Source organism: Pyxicephalus adspersus, chromosome 2 (genome assembly GCF_032062135.1).
Source record: "Pyxicephalus adspersus chromosome 2, UCB_Pads_2.0, whole genome shotgun sequence".
Lineage (NCBI taxonomy): Eukaryota > Metazoa > Chordata > Amphibia > Anura > Pyxicephalidae > Pyxicephalus > Pyxicephalus adspersus.
Window position 1 is genome coordinate 42,536,534 of NC_092859.1, and position 16,936 is coordinate 42,553,469.

The following is a 16,936-nucleotide window of genomic DNA, read 5'->3' on the forward strand; positions in this document are numbered from 1 at the left end:
ATACCTGACCAACACGATTCGTACCAATCCCTCCAGTCGTGGGATACAGACCCCCACCCACCACCACAAAATGGCTTTCCATGGGGATGACATTCTCCTGTATGTTACTCAGCCGCACATCACATTCCCCTCACAGTGAGTTGCAAAGATTTGGCCAATTCAGCAACTTCAAAGTTAACCTCTCTAAAATAGAGCCCCTTAATATTTAACCTGCCCTAACCTCTGGTCATCCTCCCCCACCCGAGTGATTGAGGGGAAAGCACATCCAGGGGCAAGCTTTCTACCCTAGTTCAGCAGGATCTGTCTACCCTAGACCTGGGAGCGCTGCCATGTATCCTCCCACCCACTGACAGGCAGCGAATGGAAGGTTCACCACTCACCACATTTACTTTGAAAGTCTGGTGCTTGGTTTCTGAGCATCTTTTCTTATCATAAACTCCCTCCCCGTTACCTCCCTTCTTTGATAACCCTTTGTTCCCCATAGGGCTTCATTTAGATCACTTGGAACTGTAGACTAGAGAATTCTGGCCACAAGCTAGTCACTTTTTGGACCCCACCCTAAGCATATTTCACTCAGCAGACACGGGACCCCCACAACCAAAGTCCTGGTTGACGAGAATACAGCTCAACACCTTCTCTAAAACATTGTACCCCACACAAAAAGACTGTTAACAGAATTTGAACAGTTGTGTACCCTCTCTGAATCCCCAAATCATTTGGTGTCATTGCTATACAAAATACTCATAGGGGCATACGACAAGCCTAAAATCATTGCTGATTGGCATAGAGACTTGGGACATGAATTTCCGGAACTGGACAGGCTTACTGCCTTTGAACTGACAAATAAATCTTCTGTCTGCCGATACACGCAGGTGAAAAACTACAAAATTCTATGTCAGTGGTATAGAGACCCAGTCTCGTTTCACTGTATATTTCCCTTAGTTCCCAGTATGTGCAGAGCAATATAGTTTTGGTATGCTCCGATGCAACCACTATTTCTCAACTCCTGAAATGGGGTTTCTGTCGATACTCCCAGACTCTTTGGTCCCACCAAACAAAACCCTGTATTGCTACCTACTAGTGGCAGCTCACCAACTTATCCCTTTCTTTAACTCACAGGGTAACCAGGGTAAATAATATCATGAGAATAGAGGAAAAAAAGAGCTCTTGACAATGATTGTATGGAACATTTTAGGGCCTGCTGGGCATGTTGGGTGCACTACAGCTCTTCACCCTTGTTAAGACACAGACTTGGAGCCCCCCCCCCCCCCCCATTTGATGCACAATTTCGTAGTACTTAGTATTCTCAATTCTAAATACTCTTGCATGGTTGTGGTACCCTTATCCCACCCAATGAAGTCTTCCCCTCTCACCCTACCTCCTCCCTTCTTTTCCCTCATCAATTCAGAAATTGTTTTTTTTTATTAATTAATAATATTATTTATTATATTAATATTATTATTGCATGTTTTTTTTATTGATGACACGTACCTGTTCTAAACCCTGGTTAAATTTTGGAACATTTCGCACACTTTTGTACTATGTTTGTACCATCTGTGTTGTAAATAAATTTTCATGAGCCACGTTTTATCAACCCTGCTAATTTTTGTTTTACTATAAAGTGTTAAAATTCTCTATTTCACCACTTCTGAAACCTTCTACAGCTGTGGAGGTGCAGTAGAGCCTACAGGTGCTAATGGGGGAATAAATTATCATTGGGAATGGTTAAGAGCATGACACCATTGCCGGGAGTGGTTAGGACAGACTGTGCTGCTGGTTGGGAGTGTTCGATCCTCTCAGCATCACAGCCCTTATTTATGCCAACAGTGAGGAAGCTGATGAGTGAAACATGAAACGTGGCTCCAATAATTGGCCTTTTCGCAGTTGGCTTAATGTAGCAGCCATAGCTGCCTGCATTGTCACTGTCAGTGTGTATAGCTGGGCTGTGCAGATCCTGACAGTACTCCTGTCATTCTGCAATGGGGACAGCCTGACCTGGATGGTTAGTGCACTCCAATCTTATACTTTTCACAGGATCCTGCAAAGGTATTAGTTAAAAAAAGAATTAAGATTTTTTTCTCTGGGGTGGTGTGTTTGTTTCCAGGGCATCCTATCTCTTCATGGTAATGGGTAAGGGGTACTACCCCGTAGTCATTTTATAGGGTGAGGGGGTGGATCTCGGGTTCCCTTAATAAAGAATAAGCCTGCAAGGAATAATAAGCCTGCCTGCCTCACAACACAGGAATCACATTGTGGGGAAGAAGCCCCCTCCCCCATCAATGGCCCCTCCACCACTGGGGGTAGGCAGGATTCTGGCTTTTGCCAGGAAGATATTTTTTGGCTAGGATGGTTCAGGCACACTCACAGCCCCACAAAACACTCACAAAAAAAGGCCTGGTTTTAAATTGAGGGATCCTAACTTTTTTTTTTTCTGAAATGCCTCAAACTGCTAGCAAAAACAATTGCACAAGCATATGCAAGTAGCACCAAATTAAGTTTATAAAGGCGGCATACTGTCCTTGAATATTACGTAAAAAACACGACAAAAATGTTGCCTGTAAAATAAAAGGTAGTGAATAAACCAACCAATCAAAACAGTCACATTAACAGGTTGGGCAGTGGCAGGAATTTTAGGCATTGAGGGAGGAGAGTGGGTGGAATAGAGGGTCAGGGGGAATGGCAAGGTCAACAGTGCCACACAAGATGGCTTCTACCATACATGGATGTTTTATTTTTTATAAATGCAAGCTGACGCAGCGCCATTAGGAGGACTGACATTCCAATGCAAGTAAATGAAAACAGAAATGAAAAGGAATAAAAACCAAAATAATATTTCTGATGTTAGAGTTTAGTATTTTTAACTATTCTGTACTCCATTCAACTCAAAAATAAAAAAGTTTATATATATAATATATACCATATTCTATTTCATTAGGTAAGTCAATGCACCTTTTTTACTGCATATTTAAAGGCAGCAGGAGAAGTATGTTATTCAAACACCTTGAAGAGAGAAAAGAAAGCAGATGGAATAAAAATATAAAATTCTCATATTGAGCATATAATAAGGTTTTGCTTAACACCTTTAAAAAAAAAAAATTGGAAGGCCTTCTTCAAGGGAAATTGGTTAATATCTGATAAGGATAAGCCTTATGCAGCTGTGATTGGTGGATTTTCCTAATGGAAGAAAAACATGTCATTGTGCATGGTATCACATGACAATTTGTTCTGGCTTGGGAGACAGACTTCTAAAACCAGTGTTCATATAGGGATTAATCCTAATCATCTGCTGCCACCTAGTGATCTGTTTGGGGTATTGCAAAAATTGTGCTAATCAGAAAATGTTTTGCTGAACAATGGCAATGGTCATTTCTGGAGTACTGAGCTAAAATTAAATCAAACATTCTGCTGTAAAAAAAAAAACTATGAAATCTAATTTTTTGAACACTTTCCCTACAGTTATAGCAGCTTTATCACTGTCTCCAATAGAAGCATTTGCAGCAGCTAGCATGTTTGCAAAGCTCTGAATAAAGCCTAGGGAATGCTACCTGTTACTGATATCGACATAGGTGCTCAGAAGTAGTAAATGCAGTGGTAAAATACCGCTAGCCTGAACATGCCCGAGGTTCTCCATAGGAGCCTGGCTGGGGCCTACTGTTCTATATTTTGTTATGGTTGGAGGACTTGCATGATTCAGTGAACCTATGTCCAGTATATTCACAGTATTTTACTTGTTGTACATGCTGTATATACTCAAATATAAACAAATCCAAATATAAACTAAGGTACCCAATGTTTCCGGAAAATCCCCCAGAAAAAATACTTTGATTTAAACCTAGGGCAGGAAATGCGTCCGTGAAAATGTGTTAATAAAAATGCGTACAAAATCAATGTGAATAAATAAATCAATGGTTTTAAATAATTTTTAAAGTTTTAAAGTTTAGGACTGCTATTTCCAATGTCCAATTGCCACCTACCTTAGCTTGGATCAGGTACCACTAATACAAATCATGTCCCTATCCGATCTGTGTGTTACTGCTTTTGGTATTGGCTGCTTAGGGTTTTTTTTCTTTGGAGGTAGGGGAGTGCCTATCCATAATTTGCAACAGTGCCTAGTGATTGTTGGCTATGCTCTGATGTTAGTATTGCTATATGCATCAATACACTTTGCATTGAGGGCCCCATGGCACCTGTGCCTACAGAATCTCTTGTACTCTGGGTTGAGTTATGTGAAGATCATTCAGCCTGGTTTACTGTCATTGAGTCCTGACCGAGGACATCCAGTGGTGGAGATTAGGTATTGCAAGGAACTCTTGATGGCTGAAATAAAGTATTGTATACATAGAGCCTGATTAATGTATGAAGGCTGGAAAAGATACACTTTCACCAGTGAAGCTGGGTGATCCAAAAAAACTGGAATCGATCTAATCCAGAATTAAAAATATTTGCTACCAAATAACAAATTACTTTATGAAATCCATTCCAGGTTTCCTGGATCCCCCTGCTTTACCGAAGAAAGTGTATCTTCTCCAGCCTTAGAGAGCTTTAATAAATCAGGGCCATAGTCTGGGAGACTTTCTAAAATCTAAGAAAAAAAAATCTCACACTTGACTCTTAGGCTAAGTCTACATGGACTGTTTCCCCAGTGTTTAAATGCTCATGTTTAAAATTCCCATTCATTAGTGTTGGTCAGTCCACATTAGAGTGTTTTCTTGATGGGTTTTAAAGAATATGTATCCTACAATATTTAGAAAGAGGTTAAACGTCCTTAAACACCAAAAAAACACCTCCCAAATGCACAAAAAAGCTCCAAATTCCTCCATGAACTTGAATGGGCATTTTTGTAGACATTTTCCTCATTCTAAGGCTGAATTCACACTGGCAGTGAGGTTTCATGGCATTTACCCACTTCTTCATGCCAGGAACGGCTGCCTCCCAGGGAGACATTATGTGTAGCGTGAGGGGTACTAGTGCAGCTCACTGCCACCATCTGTCACATGACTACCAGGTATCACAAGCAAATCACGGGACTTTTTAGGCACAGAGTTTAAAGTAAATCAAAAATATAACTTTTATTTTTTAAAGTTTAAAACATAAAAATAAAAGATTCACAGCAGTGAGTACATGACAATATAAAATATATACACTTTCCACATCATAGCAAGGTTTATCAGGTTTATCTTTATAACCTGACCTCTAATAATAATATATTTGTGATCATCTGTCACATGTGCAGATTTTGGTTCTGTCTGAATCAGTGCTGCTGTGCAAGTGCCCGACTAGCACAAAATCACGCAACATTGTGTGAATCAGAAGCAAATGTAAACTAACCCTAACTCTTCTCCACCACATTGGTTTAAAATGTCTTTATAAATGCTTAAAACTGATACAATAGCTGTATGGGCATGAGTCAGACAGAGATGACATTACGTAGCACAAGATTCAGGAAGTACCATCCCAGGTGACTTGTATAGTAGTAGCTAGCATTCTATCAAGTACAGCTGCCTGATCTTTCTGTACTGGTTGCCATTGAAGCAGAACAATTGTTTGAATTTGCATTAGTTTAGGTCAAAGTCTGTTCAGCTAAACATAGGCAAAACTATAATAGAAACATCTGTGCACCAATTAAAATACAGCAGACAGACACTGCTTGTTGTGTACATTAACAATGGGCTCATTGTATCTAATGTAACCATCAGCTTGTACACCATTGTGAAGGTAAATTGCAGTCAGTATTCCAATTGGTTGGTGGTCATCGGGGGGAGGACCTGAAAAAAATTTAAAAAAAGAATAGCTATTGTACATAATGGTTAGAAACCCCTGTTGAGTTCTTTTTGCTGTCTGTTTCCCATGGGGAGATTTCCTCTTACTTCCTAACCCGAAGACAGAAAAACTGAAAATGTATTACTTACCTACCATAATTTTCCTTTCCCAATAGATCCATGTCACCATAAGGATCAATGTCAGCGTAAGAGTGGGTTCATCCTTTTTCCCTCCTACTCCCAGGACCTGGGATAAATTCAAGGCAGTCCATATACCTAGTGCTTGTTCTTTTTCATTCTGCATACTCTCAGCACTGGTGTGGCACGCCTCCCACCCCCTCATTATAGTTGTATGGTATAGTGCTTGATAAACTTAAGATACAAATCATTGCACACACTCCATTAGTGGCTCAGGGGTATGGCAATCTTTCTATTTGTTAGGATTATAACGTGAAAAAAAGGGTGGCTCTAGGTATGCTGACATGGATCTATCAGGAATGGAAAATATGGTGGGCAAGTATTACATTTTCCTTTTTCCTGACTGCTCCATGTCTGCATACAAATAGGAAATAACTAGCACACCCAGGGAGGGAAGCTAAAAAATACTTAAGGAAAACTGACACTTTTTTTTTTTAAATCAAACCAACAGCAGTTAAGGTTGCCAGTTCAATGCAGTAATGAATGAGTGAGCCGGAGACTATTTCTCCCCTTCAGTAGGTGACCCCTAAAAGGATCTCTAAACTCCAGTCCTATAATCCAGGCAGATTGTTTGTAAATCCAGGAGGCATTGAGGCCTTCTTATTCTTTGGTAGCCCACAAATAGGAAAAAGTAAATGTTCTGAATCACAATTAGGTGCCAAGGTATTCAGGTATTTCTGGAGAGTACTGCTGATGTAAATATTGCTAGTCCATTGACCTGGATCACAAACTTCTGATTAGATGAAAGGGCAGTGTAACCTTTGGGCTGAGGCCAAGCATGGGTAACAACACTGTCCAGGATTCCAGAATAAGTCGTATTTGTGAGAGCACTGCTGTAAATGTGCTTGGGGTATTTGGCATCAGGTAGCCATGAGGACCCTAAAGAAAACAAGCCATGTCATGAGCAACTGCTGGATTTGAACACTTGCAACAGCATGATCCAGTTTACCACTGAAGGGGCTCTCATAGGGAACTCCGCACCAACCTTGCTTGGAGATAGGGGCTGCTGCTCATGGCTTGGCACATATCTGACAATGTCGATGGATGTTTACATTAGGCAACCAGCCGACATCCCTAGGCTCCCATACACATGCAAAAATTATCACTGGAAACGAATGATTAACGACCGATCGTCCAATAATCATTAACAAATTGAACAATGACTGGCCAGCGACAACGATGAACAAGGAATGCCGCTGGAAACAAACAACTGCCCCGGCCGATCTGATTGGGCGACGATTGCCCAATCTCTTGTGCTATTCGCTATATATTGTGTGTACGGTCATTCAGTGATTGTGGATGTTTCTGTGTTTCACCTTCTCCGGTTGTATCTAGCTTGTGTACAATATTGGTGGATTATATTTGAATGATTGTATCGTTACAGCATGTACAGAATCCACTATACGATCGTTCAAAATAATTGTGAATAATCATTGATCCGTTGTTAATCGTTTGTTTTCTAAATTATTGCACGTGTGTACGTAGCCTTATCTCTGCACAGCATTGAAAGATTAGAATTATCCAAACCACAGCACAAAGCTTGCCATTGCAGGGTACTCATGCCAGAGCCTCCACTGTCACTTTGCAATGTAAAACTTTACAACAATAACTTCAATGTAGACAAGCTGAATGAGGGGTTCATGGGCATCACACACTTTGTTAAATGATGGCTCCTTAGCACAGAGTAGATAAACAGATTTCTCATATCCTTTCGATCCTCTACCAGGTGTGAGATTTGCAACAAACACAGAATCTGACAGTCTCAGTGCACTCCTGTCCACAAGACACACCTGAGCACCTGCTGTTGTATGTCTGCACACAGTGCTCCTAAATCAAGTCTGCTCCTTTAAGGAAAAAGACATTTTATTGTGTTTGTGGCCACATACAAGAATCCTATGGCAGTCCAGGATTCACATTATGATTCAAGCCTATAGAGAGATTACAATACCTCTGAGCCACAGATGAGGTGTGTGCAAAAATTTGTGGCTTAAATTTATGAAGCACTATACAATGCCCCGAGGGACCAGCAGGAGGCTCCCCTCTTAAGGTGACATTTAGCAACCATAGAGGGGGACTTCACCTGGACGGTGGACAGTTAGGGAGTTACTCCAGCCAAGTAGGTGGTGAGAGTACACAGGAGGAAAAAGAAGGAACACTAGGGTATGGACCACCTTGAATTTATCTAGCGAAAGTGAATTTATCTATCAATGAATTTATCTAGAAAATGTATCTCTCCAAAGTAAAAGTAATTTCCCTTGTAACTGGATCGTGTATATTGTTACATCCTGTAATATTTTTACTTTATGTCCTACTGGCCATTGTACATAGAGAGGGTGAATATCTCTATCAGGTATATAGACAGCAATAAAAATTTGACGGGTTCGAAGTCCTCTCCAGCGTATTCACATTTTTAAACATAGTTTTGGCTATACATACATTTTCGAGCTTGATTGAGATTGTAGTAATTGGGTTTACATATATTGTGGCATTTAAAAGACATTACTAAATATAGTGGTGATAAAAACACTATAGGAAATGCTAAAAATGCTGAAAATCATACTAGAATGCACAAAATTAATTTCTTTCTTTCATGTGCACAGCCTAATTTTTTGGCACTGGGTATGCTCAGTGCAATGCGGAGTTCATCACTGCCTGATCAAGGGTTTTCATAATATCCTGATTATTCTTCACAACAATTCACGGAAAGCCAGCTCATTAAAAAGTGTTTACTAAATTGAAGATGCATCTATATACCAAAACATGTCACATAACTATAACTGACACATCAAATGCAACATCAGCAATTAAACATAGGCGCAGGTCATCCCCCAGCCCCCAATATTACTGTAGAATCTGGATCCAGATCTTTTTCTGTGCACTTTTTACTCTGTAACTAGAAACAGATTCCAATGGGACCATAGCTGTGTGCCAGATGGGATGGCCTCTATTCCAACACTTATCGTAAAATGAAAAATGCTTACAAGGGAAGCATGTTTCCTGCAGCATTGTAAAACACGCAGACTTCTTATATAAACTGCTACAGCAACAACATATCAGAGGAGGTTTAACAAGCCAAAAAGAAAGACCTGGTAAGTAAAAATTAAAAAAAAAATCCAATATGTTTTTTTTTTATTTCAGTTAAGAAGATGTCACATTATACATTGCATACAAATTGGACAGAATGATAGGTTCTTCAGTGTCTAATGAGGATAAGTGTTCAGCAAGATGCAGACACATATTCAAAAATTAATGTATTTTTGAAAATCATCTGCAGCATTCTATAGCCATTTGCACCAGCAGTTCTGGATCTGCAAGAAATTTCTGCATGAGATTTGTTGTAGGAGACAAACTTTTAAAGGAACGTTAAGAGGTTGAAAGATTGAACCTCTGCATGAGCAGTATAAATTACAATAGTTATGTGCAATTGCATGATTGTACCACCTGACCATGTTTATATTTATCACTAATATAAAGACATCCCTGTAGGTGGATGGAACTCATGGGGGTAATTTATAAACAATAGGAGATCATCACTTCTTTATTCCCCTTTTTTAAAAATCTAATCATCAACACTACATTTAAGAAAGGTTGAGCAGATTTTGTACGGTGAACTGGTATCCATGCTTTTATTGTGATACCATCTTTACACTGAAGTCACAGTTACTTTGACTTATTGTCATTTGCATTTAGGTGAACCTGTACCTGCATTGACCCAAGTACAGAATCATAGGTAGATAGTTTGTATATTTAACAAAAGTTCAGCATTTTATAATTTTTTTTCCATAAACCAAACCTGATTTAGCTGTTATATAAACATATTTTGGAAAAGGAAAAAAAATCAGTGCAACTGTTGCCTTTTTTTAACACTCAGGAGAATAGAATGCCCTTTTTAATCCCCAAGGGTCAAAAATGACAAAGTGATTCAATGATTGAAAGCACTTGTTTATCAGGTCTGTGCAACATAGGCAGCATTTAGGTATTATGTAAAGGGTAATTTATTATTCACTCGGATTTGTGCAAGTGGGGCAATCAAATGTTCTGGAGTGAAAGATAAAAGTTGCTTTCGAGCAAATGTAGTGAAATAAAATGTGCTTAAAAGGCATTACCTCAAAGTGACATGATGGGTGAACGTACTAAAGGAGGATAAATGTACTTGGACCATTAAAACTATAATGTGCTTTCACTTTCTGGTATTTTTGTGTGGTCACAACAGATGTAACAGCCTGAAGGGCTACAGTTTGTTAATGTTGTACAGCCAGTGTCATTTCCAATTTTTTTTTGAAAGTTGGAATATTCACACAGCCCTGTTCCAGTTACTTCACTTGCATCATATACTAGTAATTTATTTTTCCCCACTGTAACAGTTTTACTACCTGTAAACCCTCCCTGCAGATCTGTTTTAGAAGAACAGGCAGTTGTTAATTAACTTTGAGTTAGAGACAAACAACTTAATGGATAACTCCAACTTGTGAGCTATTAAAGCAACAGATTGAGGTGGACATTCTTTACACAAGGCAGCCCAAGTTGTTTAAAGGGGCGGCCCAAAACATCATATTGTACAGAAATACAGTGAATGCTGTGCTTATGCAAGCAATGTGCACAGCAAAGCATGGCACCTCTGAGATACACACCTGATTTACAATAGCACTTTGATCAAATAATCATCACTTTGTAAGTAAATTTTAAACATATTAATTTTCTATTAAAAGGTGTTTTGATGTTAGTGATGAGGTTAGTTAACAATTTAATTTTCATGATATTTTTCATGGGGGTCAATTAAATTTTTTTTGCAGTATATGCTGTTTTTAAAGGCTTCATTACCTCTTTAAATACACGTTAGTATTTAACATTTTTCATCAACTCTTAACATGAGATTTGCCAGATAAATGCTGCCTAGGAACTGTGCTGTTAGACAGCAGCAGCCCTGAGGAGCTATTAACAGGGATGACAAAGCAGCAGTCACTCTTAGCAAATAGGAGCCTCAAATCTCTCCCTCAAACCAAAACTGGCCCTGCATCAAATAGACTGGAATTCTGCTGTAAAATGTTTTCCTATAGTTGTAAATCTTTTTATATAGCTGCAAAGCTCTTTGCTCTTTCCTCTAACACACTTTCCTCCCTTCCGCTCAACAAGAGTAATATTCAGAATGAGAAACAAACTCCCAGTCTGTGGCTTATATAGAAATGTGAGGGCTGAATTCTTATTGTTTAGTGGGTGTGACTGTACATACTTGGTATGCTTTGCAGTGACACCAGTGGACACTCTATTGGTTGAAAAACAGATTCACCATATGCATTTTCAGCACATTTCCATTAAATGCACCTACTTATCACCATTTTGTGTGCTCTATTGCTTCTCTTTTACCTTCACCTAAATGTTTTAAATCCCATATTTTGTAGCATAGCATTTTGCAAATCTAAACTTGGGCACAAACATATACAAAACAAAAATTAGCTTTGGCATCAACATATATATTTAAACTATTACAGGCTGCCTGCAGAAGGGGGCATGGATTGTGTGGGAAAAGATACAAGATAAGTCACCCATTTAGTAAAAAGTAAAAGCTCAATTTTTCTGAGATCTAGAAATTTGTTTGGTCCATGGTTTCCACTTTTTACAAGTTACTTGCCAAACCTATACCATGGTATTGTCACCAAAATTCCGGTGGAGGTTAGGGAGACCTGTAGAAACATGGCCATTGAAAAAAGTTTTTGAGGTTTAGATTTAAAAGCCATTTTTATAGCAGACAGGTTGGGAATTAGGATAGGAATTTTGCTCACTGGCATTCCAATACTTTCATATATATTATAGTTCTGTCCTGAGCCAATTAGCATTATCACTTTAAATATTCTTTCACAAATTTAAATAGGAACTAAACCTTGCCACACTTACCTTTCCTCGCTGTCTCATTGAGTGCTGTAGTTTTTTTTCCTGCTTCTGCCCAGTAACGATTTTCAACCGTCTTGATTGGCCAAGTTGGGGTGATGTAACTCCTATGCAGGTGTGTGAGAATTCGTCCCCTGCACACGCATGTGAAGCTGGGAATGCCATGTTTCCCTGACAACCAAAGTAGATGCTGCACATGTGCATCTCAGCCTTTTCACATATTCCTGGCGTGATCAGGTAGGTAAGACATGTTATTGAAGAAGGGACATCGCCTGTGTCTTTCTACAATAACTACCTATCTGAATCTGTAAAGTTCCAAGTAGGACTTTAGTTCCAACTTAATTCAGGAAAAAACAATACACTGGGATGGGGAAACAAGTGCAACTACGAAGAAACAAAAAAATAGGTGCAACACTTATTTGTTTCACAAAGTGCTACGAGGTCTCCTCTATGGAAGCTTAAGGATACTAATGACTGAAATTCAATTTCTAATTAATTTTCCATCTGCTATCAAATACAAATTCCCAGCCCAATTTAATAAAAACTTGACTCAACAGTTTTCGGCAAGAGTTAAAAACAACAATTTACAACTATACTTTAACATTCATGTAAGAAAAAACAACATGCCTTTCAACAATGTTTCCACTTGTACTTCCACATGATTATTGCATGGATATAAAAGAAATACGCAAAGCACATCAAGAATAAACTAAGAATACACATGGCTCTTGTACTTAGCTAAAAATTGTTTGATTTAAGCTTAAGGATCTCACACTGCTAAAACTAAAGTAAGGGAAGATTCATAATAAATAATGCAAAAAATTCGTTTTCTGCAACACTAATTCATTTTCAGTCTCAGGCCAAAATAACTGTGGACAATGAATCAATTCCTGCATAGAAAAATTTGGTCTCAATGTTCTACTTTTCTGATCAGTGTCTGTAACCTGTTTTTCTGATGCAATAGTGAAAAGTACAGTATATCATTTTTACAATGTATGATAAGTATACCTGTGCCTGTTCCAGGAAGTACAATCGAGTTGGTGGTATCATGGAAGGATGAATTGGCATCAGAGGTACTGAGTGTGAAGGGAGTTAGCTTTTTGTAGAAGTGGGGTGACAGCAAGAAAGAAAAGGTATACAGGCCTAAAGTCAGAAAGCATGGGTAAGCATGGGTAAAGCATGAGAAAAGCATGGGTATGCTTGGTAAAAGAGAGGGTACTGGTGTGCTAGTCAAAAGCAAGATTAAAGTTTGGTCTTTCTACACTATGATCCCACCTCAGTACGCAGACTGTTATTTCTCCAGTGATATCCTGTTAAATTGCTTAAATTTGAATGTTTCCCTTTTAACCTTCAATACCCCTAATTCCACTGACAAATCTCTATCTTCACAGCCTGCAAACCACCCTACTGGAGGTGGCAGGAAGACCTCTGTAATCCTGAGACACTCCCTAACACCTTCACTGTTCCAAAATTAAAAGTACATTTCCTGGACACTGATTTTGACATTTATTACTGTTCTGTTAACTCCCATTTTATATTTTAATGGTGTTGTTGCACATATTTTTCAAATCATTCGTTGCCTTTTACATACATTTCCTCAATCATACCCTCGCCACTGCTCTCTTGTACCTAGTGCCTGATACTTTACTCCTTATATTCCTCTCTTGCTCATGCATATTTTCATGTCCAGTTTGGTTATTCAGAACAGTAAAGTAGACTTGTTGTTATTGCAGAGTCATTTTACAATTGGGTCTTGCTCTGGGCTGCCAGCATATTCTGTGTGAATAAAGTCTGCAATCACAGTATGCTTTATGCTTCACAACAAGGTACCACTACTAGCACTGTTTAGTTGGGTACTTTGACCTACAAATAATGAAAGGTGAAAGTTCGCATTAATGGATGCTCCCTTAGGTACCTATTCTTTTCTCTGGCCCACTGATACATTCACCTTGAGGAGTGAGGAGCTGAAACCCTGGTAAAAGCCCAGGTCAGGACTGTCTCCCCACTCCCATGTGATGATGTTAAAGCCTAAATTGACAATCACTAAGCAAAAATGCTGTCACTTTGTTGGCATAAATGGAAGTAAATTGCAATTCAATATATTTAATTTCCTGGGAAAATAAATACAAAGTTAATGAGTGAACTAGTTGCTTTGACCTACAATGGACCTCACTTTTATCTTTCTTATGTATGTATATATATATAGCCACAAAACAATAAAAGTTTTTAACATGAGGCCCTCAGGGGACATTATAAGTAACGAGAAAATAAAAGTTAAAAATATCCTACAAAAATTACTTACTATCAGATTTACAAAATTTTTGATCAAACTAAAAATAGGCCCTTTTGTCCAATAAAAACCTTCCAGACATAGAAATGGCATGGAAGCTATGAAACATGCTATAAATAATTTTAAATGATGGGAAAATATCTTCAAGGGCTTCCAATAGGCTTTGGAAGATTTGAAGCTCTTTCCATTTAAAGAAAAACAGATCATGTTAAACATCCTTGAACTTCAACATTTAGGTAGCTTGAATAACAGTATGCATAGTAACTCAAATGTAGTTATGCCTTTTTATTTTTTATTTTTTTATTTTTGCCAGGGGCACACCAAAACCGAAACAGAAATCACAAAATGTAACCTAGAAAATCTCTACTGACATAGGGATTAGCAATCATCAAATCATAAAGAGATCAGCAATATAAAAAAAATCCTGGTAAAGCTTGATTTCAAATAAAACTAAGTACTGGCATGCCATCTTCCTTTTCTCCAATGCAAAATGTAGATTCAAAATGGGTTGTCTACAGTTTATGGTGGGATGCAGTGGGGAGTATTGCTGCCTGACTAAAAATATGAAAACCAAATACACTCCTGATTCAAAACTGGACCTTTAAAGGTTAAAGATTTTTATGTCACAATTATACATTAGATAAGTGGTATTGGTAAGAAATATGCATTCATTTTCTCCTGTTTAATGTTACAGAATCCACACTGGCAACTGTCTTTCATCAGTCTTCAATAACGAAGAGGATCAGAAGTATAGATCTGTTTGGCCATCATGTTAGCTAACATTGTGCTATTAGGAGGAGTCACTTTGCTTGGAGTGTTGGAGCAAGGTATGAACAACGTGGATGACGAGATTCTAGGAAAGGCAATAACCCCCCCAAAAATTACATATGCAATTTGTTCAGTGAGAATACAGGAAACACACTTCTGAATTCTTTCCTTCCTGCTCTCCTACTGCATTTCCCTATACCGGCATAGCTAAGTAACAACCACCCCATCATCAAAAGTGTCTTTACTGACTTGTATTTCAGAGAAAACATGGGGGCTTGTCTAGCAAGTCTGTTACTGCAATACTGCAAAAATCTAGTTAGAAAATGGAACATTACCATTCCTCAGAAATGGGAACCATTCTGTAAAACATTGATATATTAGGGTCCTGAACCAACCAACACACCTGCAGCCAGTAACTAGGGATGAGCGAGAATGCCTCTGGAATTCTTGCGTAAATTTCCTTGAACTTCCGATAGGGAAGATCGTGGAAATCATTACAGGAGGATTCTCAGGGCTGCATTCATTCTTGCAGCCCTGGGAATCCTCCTGTTTGCGATCCCCGGCACTAGAGGTTAATTAACCTCTAGTGCCCAGGGATCACAGTGGAACTGCAGATAAACTCTCAATGGAGAAAACTCAAGTGCCTCCAATCAGCTGACCATGGGAACTGAACTGCAGATAAACTCTCAATGGAGAAACTCCATTGAGAGTTCATCTGCAGTTCCACTGTGATCCCCGGGCACTAGAGGTTAATTAACCTCTAGTGCCCTGGGATCGCAGTGGATTCTCAGGACTGCATTCATTGCAGCCCTGGGAATCCTGTGTGCGATCCCGGCGCTAGAGGTTCATTGGGGACAAGTCTCCCCATTCAAAACCTTTAGTGCTCTCTGATTGGCTTTCCCAAGCCAATCAGAGAGCACTGGGGGTTTTGAATGGGGAGACTTGTCCTAATGTAACCTCTAGTGCTGGGGATTGAGCTGATCAATAGGGATGAGCGAGGCTATCTAGCTTGGCAGATCTAGATAGTCAGTGGACATAACAAAATGATTTCCTAATTTGTTCCAGCTCTAGATCATGTCCCAGTTCTCTGCTGTTGTATTAAGCATTATGGAGAATGTAAGGAGTGGAGTGAGACTTTGGTGGTGTGTGTATGTTTTGGTGTGTGCTGTAAATCCAGTGCAAGGAGCTTTGGAAAACAGATAAAAACTAAATTACCTAATGCCTATTTAGTATATACAACTGTCCCAACAATAAAATACCCATATTGAGTAAAATAATCTAAGTGGACCTTAACTAAAATTTTTACTTTGAATGAAATAAAATTAACTTCTGAAGCCCCTACCCTTTTTGTTTTGATCTCTTCACCAAAAAAACAGATTGGGAGTGCAGGGCCTCCTTGGATACATACACCACCCATCTCAGGAGGCTTCTGGTTGCTGCTTCTGCATATGCCCAATCTCGGGCATGCACAGAAGGAGCTTTTTATTCAATTTAGGGAAAAAGTATGTTCTCATGCATGCGCAGGCTATGTCACCCGATGTCGCGCTTGTGCAGTGCAAGATTTGGTGATGTAGGCAGAAGCAGGAAGAACAGGAAAGAAGATGACGGAGCCCAACATTTCCTCTGCGCCGGGATGAAGACGGATAACCTGATGGTGCAGGACCCAATTCAGGAAAGCTCCCCAGGGAATGATGGATCGAATTGAGGGTTCTGTGGATGTAATGGTGAGTGAGTTGTTTTTTTTTTAGTTTAGTTCTGCTTTATGGAGTAAATTTACCTAAAACATATTACAGCAACTTAAAGAGGTATAACAACATTTTTTTTCTTGCTTTGTAGCATACTTTTCTCTGCAGGTGATTGGGGCCAGGAGGAAGTATCATGTCTCACCTCCAAGCACTTCTGGGCCTCCTGAGTTTGAAAGAGTTTTCCGAGCTCAGTAAGAACTATCTATCTATCTATCTATCTATCTATCTATCTATCTATCTATTCACTATCTATCTATCTATCTATCTATCTATCTATCTATCTATCTATC

At 39.0% G+C, this 16,936-nt stretch overlaps 1 protein-coding gene across 1 annotated transcript in view; it reads left to right on the forward strand.

Annotated features, from left to right (window-relative positions):
* The first annotated feature begins 8,781 nt into the window (after nucleotides 1–8,781).
* Nucleotides 8,782–16,936, forward strand: part of LTC4S (leukotriene C4 synthase) — a 19,922-nt gene continuing 11,767 nt past the window's right edge. Inside the window, exons 1-3 of the mRNA XM_072400593.1 lie at nucleotides 8,782–9,046; nucleotides 14,828–14,960; nucleotides 16,738–16,837. Coding sequence (XP_072256694.1) covers nucleotides 14,903–14,960; nucleotides 16,738–16,837 — 158 coding nt within the window. The 5' untranslated portion in view covers nucleotides 8,782–9,046; nucleotides 14,828–14,902. The remainder of the gene's footprint in view (nucleotides 9,047–14,827; nucleotides 14,961–16,737; nucleotides 16,838–16,936) is intronic.